The sequence below is a fragment of the Jatropha curcas genome, chromosome 11, assembly GCF_041381405.1.
Source record: "Jatropha curcas cultivar XTBG-Jc1 chromosome 11, XTBG_Jcur_1.0, whole genome shotgun sequence".
Lineage (NCBI taxonomy): Eukaryota > Viridiplantae > Streptophyta > Magnoliopsida > Malpighiales > Euphorbiaceae > Jatropha > Jatropha curcas.
In genome coordinates this window covers 683,423-692,824 of record NC_143161.1, presented here as the reverse complement: position 1 = coordinate 692,824, position 9,402 = coordinate 683,423, and the positions used below count along the sequence as shown (strand labels likewise).

General features: G+C 35.6%; 1 protein-coding gene across 2 annotated transcripts; it reads right to left on the bottom strand.

Moving 5' to 3' along the window:
• Positions 1-1,500: 1,500 nt before the first annotated feature.
• On the bottom strand, positions 1,501-8,991 carry LOC110011069 (cysteine-rich receptor-like protein kinase 15). Of its 2 annotated transcripts, none has more exons than XM_089716134.1 (7): positions 7,742-8,991; positions 7,051-7,169; positions 2,924-3,129; positions 2,630-2,840; positions 2,295-2,529; positions 2,019-2,169; positions 1,501-1,932 (listed from the first exon to the last, which is right to left on the bottom strand). In XM_089716134.1, the coding sequence occupies exons 1-7, from the start codon at positions 8,659-8,661 to the stop codon at positions 1,627-1,629; spliced, it is 2,148 nt and encodes a 715-aa protein (XP_089572260.1). In that variant the 5' UTR covers positions 8,662-8,991; the 3' UTR covers positions 1,501-1,626. The 2 variants fall into 2 exon arrangements, with proteins under 2 accessions (XP_089572260.1, XP_089572259.1); XM_089716133.1 differs by having other exon boundaries at positions 7,051-7,181; positions 7,811-8,682.
• Positions 8,992-9,402: the final 411 nt, after the last annotated feature.

The window sequence follows — 9,402 nt, the reverse complement described above, 5'->3', positions numbered from 1 at the left end:
CTCAAGTAGTACTTAACTGAATTTTGATAGGAATTTTTAATTGGGTGTATTTTCTAAGAAGTTCTACTGTTTGCGAAATAGATTAATAGCACAACCTACCCGTTTGCAGTCATTTCCGGGAAGGTCCTGCGGTTAGTAAGTTTTATGACAAAAATGCCACTGATATTCACCTAATATTACTTATTGACTAGGATTAATAATTATAATTATTAATCAATGGCACACCTAGTAAGAGATTCAAATCCCCATCACCAATTCTTGAAAAAAAAAATATTAATACTCCAACTCCTAAGTTTAAACACTGGACCAATTCAATAATAATGAGACTTTTCATGCTTGGGTTTTTATTTTCAGCAGCCAGAGCTGACATGTAGGTTGCGAGACTGCCCTAGAATTGGAAAAGGCATACCATTTAGTTCAGCCCTAGACGACATATCGTTTCTTTGATGTTGTCATTTCATTTTAGGCCACGCCTATATCCCTCTCCACAGACATGACTGGACAAGATATTTAATAAAAGCAAAAATGTCCCCAATAGGAGAATATTTCTTTGTTGTCCACTTGTCAAGGGAAAAGTTTCCCTTCTGCTTTATACGACAGGGTTACGCCACTCGAAGGAAAAAGTTTCATGGAATTCATGCTGTTGTGATTTGTGAACAATTGGATGGGCAAAACTAGAAGACTTGTTAAATGAGAACATATCCAAAACTATGTCGAGCCTAGGCCTCGCATGCTAAGTTGCTAACTCTTTCAGGACTTTTTTTTAAGGAAAGAAAATATTAAGGAAAACGATTTTATTGTTTGAAAAAATTGTAGAAAATATCAAATAAAAAATATATACACTGTTTTTCTTTGGAATTTTATAAAATTAGAATATTTTCAAATTAAAAAATGATGAATAAATGTAAAAAATTCCATTTTTTAATATGAAATGATTTTTTTTTTTTTTTTGAACCCCTTTCCAAACAAAGCCAAAAGGGCTAAGCCTTTGCAGCCTGTCTAGTGTCTGGGCGCCTAAAATATTATTTTACTTCAGAAATGGAGAATTGAAACGGTGGTAATAGCCACTGCTTGCTTTCTTTATCCAGCGGATATTTTAACAGATTTTGTCAATTCAAATCCCGGGAAAGACACGTCGGCCCATCAAAGGCCCATTCGAGATTACCACAGATTAGCAACCCCGGTTCATCGCATATTTCAGTTCAGATAAACCATTTGTCAATCATGTTTGCGATTTACTATTACTTTTTGGGCACTATCCATTACCGTTGCCCAATTTCTTCAAATCGATGAGCCTGTAACATTTATTTTCAGTATGTACTCGCTCTCACGTAGAATATCGCAGAATATATGTTCGTTAAAATGCGTCAGAGGTTATTTTGTTCTTTAACCATATCAAGTTCATTACGTCGTTTCTGTCTTTCACGCAGAGCCACTTGGAGTGAAAGATTGATTCAGTCTCCGTGAAGTACATTTGTAAAAGATGTACATTATGGACAGTTTCCGTGAAAATATAATGCAAAGGTTCAATTTTGAACATTTGCGGCGAGTTTCTATGTAAAAGATTTACCGGAATGAATCAAGCCTTGAATGTGTATGAGTTTTATGAAAAGAGTAACATGGCAATCAACGTGGTGATACATTTGAAATAGTTACCTCATTAACAGAACAAGTTTTGGGACTTGAGAATGGAGCTGATCTTGCTAAAAATTGTTGAACAGAAAATGCAGGTTCTCTTGGTTGAGGAAGCGTTATGGTATCACTTGCCAACATAACGACCACAGATGACATAGTCGGTCTCTGCGTTGGGTCGTCTTGCACACACAATAATCCAATGTGGATACACTTCAGGACCTCAGCAGCCACACTAGACTCCAGAAGTGATGTATCCATCAATTCCAACCCTTGGCCTTTAGACCACAGCTTCCATGCCTGAAATGTTGTGGGAAAAAAAAATTAATATTAGCCAATTGCTAGTATTCTTCACTTCATGACAAATATTGGACAACGAAACTTACAAAAGTGAGGAGGCTTTCTCCCTGTTCTGAAAGATAAAACCCCCCGTTCCTTTTGCCGCTAATCATTTCCAAGAGCAGAACTCCAAAACTGAAAACATCTGATTTTACAGAAAATAGTCCTTCCATAGCATACTCTGGAGACATGTATCCACTAATTGAATTCATGGGAAGACCAAATAAGGTTAGCTAGATGCTAAAATTTGATACGATTTTATGCATCATTTAGAATATTTATATACTGAAAGTGTGTTTATGGGAATTGATCTTCGTACTTACTATGTTCCAACAATTCGATTTGTGGAATTCTTTTCATTTCCTCCACAAATCCTTGCCATTCCAAAGTCTGATATCTTGGGGTTCATTTCATAATCGAGCAGAACATTACTAGCTTTTAAATCCCTGTGAATAATTCTAAGTCGAGAATCTTCATGCAGATACAAGAGACCCCGAGCAACCCCATTGATGATGCTAAGGCGTTTTCTCCAATCAAGATGCTTACCCATCTTTGAATCTGTGAAGCACCCGTAAAAGTTTCAAATCAGTTTTTACATTTTGTGCCTTTCATTTCTAGTGTGATAACAGGTGCTATTTTTGGAGTTTAAGAATATGACCAAAAAGAAAGACATCGAGACTTTTGTTTGGCATGTACTCGTAGACAAGTAACTTCTCATTATTTTCTAGGCAACAACATAGAAGTCTGACAAGGTTTCTATGTTGAAGTTTGGCAATTAAAGTTACTTCATTCATGAATTCTTGTAGTCCTTGAGCAGAAGTTCTTGAGAGCCTCTTAACTGCAACTTCTTTGCCATTTACTAATGTACCCTGCATATATAAGCATCTTTCAAAGTACAATTAACATGGAAATTATCATTTCTCTTCTGTCAGCTATTTATCGAAAGCATTACCTTGTATACTGGGCCAAACCCGCCTTCTCCAAGTTTAGTTTCATCAGAAAAGTGCATCGTGGCTTGACTAACTGTATCAAATGGGATTAAAGGACAATCCTGGGAGTTCAATTGCATCTCTCCTTGAATATCTGTGATTGACTGGCCATCTCCTATTGTTCCTCTTCCCAAGTCAAATAATTGAACCTTTTGGCTTGTTTCTTTCACTACTAGATCACTACAAAAAAAACGTCATTTTGCGACCGATAAATCGGTCGCAAAATGGCTAACATCGGTCGCAAATTGTACTTTGCGACCGATCTGCGACCGAAATATGTCGGTCGCAAAATACCTGGTCGCAAAAAATAATAGCGACCGATTATACCATCGGTCACTATTTTGCGACCGATTATATCGGTCGCAAAACTGGAATAATCGGTCGCAATTTTTGGTCGTGGTTTAATTTGAAATTCAGTCGCTAATTTGGTCGCAGGAAAAACGGTCGCAAATATTTTTAATCGGTCGCAAATCGGTCGCAAAATGTTAATTTAAAATTGTAAGTTTCGGTATCAAATCGGTCGCAAATCGGTCGCAAATTTAAAAAAAAATAAAAAAAAAATTAAATATTATTATAAAACCAAAATTTTTCCGCACCTGTGAAAATTGACATATATACACATATATATCACACACGCAATTCAAGAACAATGTAAAAATTATTACACACATATATATTCCGAGTCAACACCCCAGAATATCATACAATTATTACGACAGCAATCAATCTTTTCTACCGGTAGTCCCAATCCCCGAACTAATTTTTTTGTCCGATAAAAATTATCAACCATTGAATGGCCTTCAGGCAACATTTCCTTTGCTAACTGTACAAAATCATCGTAACACCTTTCTGAAAAATGGTGCTCCGCTTTCATGTGAAGTAATCGTGCAACAACAGACAGAACTGAATGATTCTTGCATCCAGGCCACAGTTCACTGTTAGCTGCACTTAACATGTCAAACAATTGTTGTGCTGCTACATTTGGCGATTCCTCCATATTATCCCAATCATATTCTACTCTACTCGCATCGAACACCATATCATTGCATTGATTACCGTACAGAAACTGATAAGGCTGAACTTCTAAACTTACCGGAATGAAGTGGCCTGACCCACTGGCAACTCGGGCTTCACCATGATGTATCCATTCGTAATAATTTTCCACAAACCCATTTTTGCACAAATGAAGTTTCACTGTATCGATGTCTAAGAAGGCTCGATTTCGACACTTCTTGTGATTACATGGACACCTCAACTTATTACCATCCATAAAACTGGGATTACCAACTGCAAACTGTATAAACGCCTCCAATCCTTGCAGGAACTCTTGTCTTAATATCCCATTGACCTCGAACCTCCAGTACATCCAATCTCGATTATTTCGCATTTTTTTTTACCTAATTAACAATTTGTTTATGAAGGGTAAATTATATGTAATTGCATTAGTCTAAACCAACAGTAAAACATGCCACTAATGTAATGTTCAATTTACGCTTAGCTTATAACTAACTAAGGTTATTTCTATAATAAGGGTACCTATATATAAATGTAAAATCACTAAGTTCATTTATTCACTAAGTTCATTTATTACCTTTACCCTAATAAAGGTAAGTGTACGATTCCACATATTGAATTTTTTTGAAAAAAATTCGGCAGCATTTCGGCACAACTCAATAAAATCTCAAATATAAAAACACTTCAATAAACACTCCTATATCATACCAACATTCTTCAAAAGCAAAATGACCACTACTAGGCCTCCAACCAAACCAAACGCATCATTCATCAAAAAAAAATTAAATTTTTATGAATAATAACAACAATAATAAAAAAAAATACATTATTTCATAATTATAAAAAAAGAGTAATTTCAATTACATGTATCATAACATAATTATTATTAAAAAAAATTCAAACTATCATGTTTATGTCTTATTTGAAAATCAAAATTACATATAAATTAATATTATCATTTTTTTATTTATTACTATGTAGTTATAATATTTAGTTATCCTATATATATATATATATATGTTAGTTTATACAAGAATAGAAATGCATTATAGGAACAATAATCCAAATTGAATTTTAGCAATATCAAAAGTAAAAATTCATTTTGTTCCAAAAAGGTCAAAAATGAGATTTTTAGATTTTAAGCCCTATTATTATTAGGTGTTTGGATATGTGTTCTTCAATGGTATCATTTAGTATTACATTCATTTATTAGATATGTATTTGGGTATTAGATTTATTTTAAAGTTTTAATTAATTAATATATTACATTTATTTATGCGATTTTTATTTCGATTCAAAATTTTTTTAAGTTCGTTAGATTTAAATGAATTTCATAACATTAGATTATATTCGATTTCTTATGACACATGGTAAAAGTGAGATTTTTAAGCTTATTACTATTAGGTATGGTGTATTTTGATATGTTTTTTTTTTTCTATTGAAAGTTGCTAATATATTAATTATTTTAATCGGGGTTATGATTATAATAATTGAGTATGAGTAAATTTACAATGGGATAATGATTTTTACATATTTTTACAAAGTAAAGTGACTTGCCCTTACTTGTTTTTACAATTTAATTTATGATTTCTTACGTTTAATTTTGCATATAATTATTTTAATTTATATTTACTCTAATAAATTTTATTTTTTACACTATTAATGAATTATTATTTTTATGTATATATTGTTCCCACTAATTACAATTTTTAGATTCGCTGGACAATTATTATTAGCATTTAACCATTTGTTAGCAGATTAATTGAAGTATATATTTTCTATAATTGATTTAAACCGTTTTGGAATAAAAACTGGGCCAAACCGATTGCATTTTTTGGTTCAATTTGGTTCAATTATCAGAATATCCAGTCTCTTTTTTTCATCTTAATATTTACCAAAATCTGACAATCTAAGTTCAAATTAAAAGGATAGTTAATTGCTTGAGTACACTAATCCAGGAAAATTGCATCTATAGGTGCCAGATTTTTCACTTAATTTCAATAATCATTTTAGTTCAGTTTGGCTCCTCAATAATCACTTAATTTCAACAAGCTGAAACGATCGACCTGCTGGTGGAATAAATCAAGAAAGGACCAAATTCAAGGACAAAAGGATAGTTGTTGTATGCCTTCAGTTAATTAATCATTTTTTTTTTCTAAATCAAACCAAATTGAAAAACTAAAATTTTCTTCAAATTAAAAAGAAAATGTATCGAAACCAAAGACTGAAAAATCAAACTACATCGGTTCAGTGCAGTTTTATCATTTTTTTTTTTTGCAAGTTTACTCACCCTAAATTTAGGTTCAAACAAAGTATTTATAGACAAATAATTATGCCCAAATACACATAAATCGCAAATAAAAAAAATAAAAAAAATGAAAAAAAAAATCAAAAAATCGCAAAATACCTGGAAAAATGTCCAAGAAGACGGGTGGAGCAACCGGAGGGGCTGGAACGGCGTCAGGAGGGGCGGCAGCGGCGTCAGGCGGGCTGGAGTGGCGTCAGGAGGGGCTGGAGCGGCCTGCGAACAGAGGAGAGGAGAGGAGGAGAGGAGAAGAAAGAAAGAAGAAGAAAGAAGGAGGAGGGCGTCTGGCGTTTAAAGCCCTAATAATTGCGACCGACAAGTCGGTCGCAAATCGGTCGCAATTTTTAAACCTGCGACGTCGTTTTACATGCAGTCCAATTTGCGACCGATTTGCGACCAAATAAATCGGTCGCAAAAAATCGGTCTCAAATAAGTCGCACATCGGTCGCAAAAATCATTCCAAATTTTGAACCGCTAAATTTTGCGACCGATAAACCTTAGCCGCAAAATAGGTCGCAAAATCGGTCGCAAATCCGTCGCAACTCGGTCACAAACTGAGAAACAAGATCGCGGGAATTTTTAGCGCTAAAATTTGCGACGGTTTTTTCTTCTGTAGTAAATCTGTCGCAAATTTGCGACCGATATTTGTCGGTCGCAAAAATCGGTCGCAATTTAGCGTTTTTTTTGTAGTGGATATAGTTTTATTAGTATTAAAACGAAGGTGATATAAGAAAATATAAAATCATAATATATAGCAAGAATTCACATTACTCCTTTTAAGAATCTTCTTTCTCCATATAACGTAAATGGAGGAACCGATCATCAGTAACCCTACAATAGCTGCAGAAACACTTGCAATGACTTTAGTCTGCGTTGATTTGGTTTCTTTTCTTCCTCCTGAAGTGAAAACATTTTGCTTGTAATGGAAATAATTAATTTAAGATACAGAAACTAAATTAAGATAAGGATGATGATTAATATTGAATTCTTGATTGCTCCACTTCCCCTTCATTTCTCAACTTTACCTTCAGCTCTCTTCGCTGGAGCTGGAGATGGAGATGGAGGAGGAGGAGGAGAAGGAGATGGAGCGACAATGGAAGATGCCGATCCCACGGCCACAGTCGTAGATGGAGATGGAGAAGGAGGAGGAGAAGGAGATGGAGCGACAATGGAAGATGACGATCCCACGGCCACAATCGTAGATGGAGATGGAGAAGGAGGAGGAGGACTTTGTGAAACGACAATGGGTACCACGTCCATATTCGTAGCTTTAGATGGAGAAGGAGGAAGAGAAAGAGATGGAACGACAATGGAAGATGACGATCCCACGGCCACAATCGTAGATGGAGATGGAGAAGGAGGAGGAGGACTTTGTGAAACGACAATGGGTACCACGCCCATATTCGTAGCTTTAGATGGAGAAGGAGGAACAGAAAGAGATGGAACGACAATGGAAGATGACGATCCCACGGCCACAGTCGTAGATGGAGACGGAGAAGGAGAAGGACGAGGTTGTGAAACGACAATGGATCCCACGGCCATATTCGTAGCTTTAGATGGAGAAGGAGGAGGAGAAGGATATGAAACGACAAGGGAAAATGACGATCCCATGACCACAGTCTTAGATGGAGAAACTTCAGGTTGAAATCCGGTTTCATTATAAAACGGGTAGAGCTCATACCGAATATAACAGCTTGGAGTCAAAACTCTTCCTCGCCTTCCAAGAGGAAGAGATGAGACAGCATTCGTAAAACAAATATTACAATCAGAAGCAGACAGGTCCGATGTGCACTGCGCTAGAGTGTACAGGCTTTGAAATCCGGTAACATTTGCTTCTTTCACAGCAAACTTTTTAGCACCTGACGGAACATTCGCTGCCTGATCTGCTGTCTCTTTCATTGTGGTGACAAGAAGTTCGTTAAAAAGTTCTTCATCTGTGACGTTTTGTATATTCCGCATAATTATAGAAGGCTCCTGTGTCCTGATATTTATTATGGGCTGGCTCGAATAACGCAGGAAGCACTCATCGTACCATACTATGGCCGTCTTTTCAGTCGGACAACGCTGGATGATGTCCTTGGTAGCAAATCTGACACAATTTTGGCAGATGTTGGAGCTAATGTCACCGGCGCATAGAAAGAGGCCAAAGACAGCATCCGGCTCCTCCCCAGAAGCGGTGTCGTAGAACCCACTTTGGCGGTTTGCATTCAACGAAAGAAGAGAGAGGAGGGAATTAAGGCTGGCATTGTAGGCGCTGTTTCTGGTGAAAGTGGTTGTATTTGAGCAAACATGATTGAGATAATTGGGTTGTGTCAGTGCTTCTATGGTAATGGGTAGGACAATAAAGAAGTGCAGGATTATGAAATATTTATGAGGGTTCATTTAGCGGATCAAATTCTTTTGCTCGACCAAACCTATTTGCTAATTTTTCCCTTTATTCTGGAAATTTTAATCAAGATCTGTATACCATTATTAATTTGTGGTAAGCATGAGCGCTTTCTGTTTGATATTGAGTCAGGTTCAGAGAGCACAAATGCAAATTCAGGCCTTAAGCACAGGAGAGTCCTCAGGTCAACGAAGTAAGTCAAGCGAATTTTCCATCTGCAGAAGTCGAAAGAAAAAAAGGTTCACCTGACGTGACGAAGGAGCCATTGGAAAGTTGAAAAATTCAACTGGACGTAGAACCAAAAACGAATAATTAATCAATGGATACTGGATGGGGACGTAACTGAAAAGCAGTGTCTACTTCCACGCAGCCTAGACCAGTACCATAAACTTATAAGTCAAAACTATTGTTATTGAAAATTCCAATTTCCACAGCTGCATGCCTATTAGATTTCTTTATTCTACATTGCCTCGAAGACTTACTATGCAGCGTATGCATTGAAGTCACCTTGTTGATTTTTATATTTCTTTTTTAATAATGAATAACCTTTGTTGTTTTATTCAGTTACATAACTATATAATTATTGCTCCAAAAACCTCCAAAAATAAGAATATTTTATTCCTTCTTCCATCTATGATTAGCCATGTTCCGTAATCTTAGCTGTTTATAAAAAAATTATAATGTTATATTAATGAAAGCCATAATTAATTAAAATAATATTTTAAATTAATTAAAAT

Coding starts and splice junctions, on each gene's coding strand:
- LOC110011069 (XM_089716134.1), bottom strand. CDS start 8,661: ATGAACCCTCATAAATATTTCATAATCCTGCACTTCTTTATTGTCCTA. Junction 2,841..2,923: donor GGTTTGGCCCAGTATACAAG/GTAATGCTTTCG, acceptor TTATATATGCAG/GGTACATTAGTAAATGGCAA. Junction 2,170..2,294: donor AATCGAATTGTTGGAACATA/GTAAGTACGAAG, acceptor GAATTCAATTAG/TGGATACATGTCTCCAGAGT.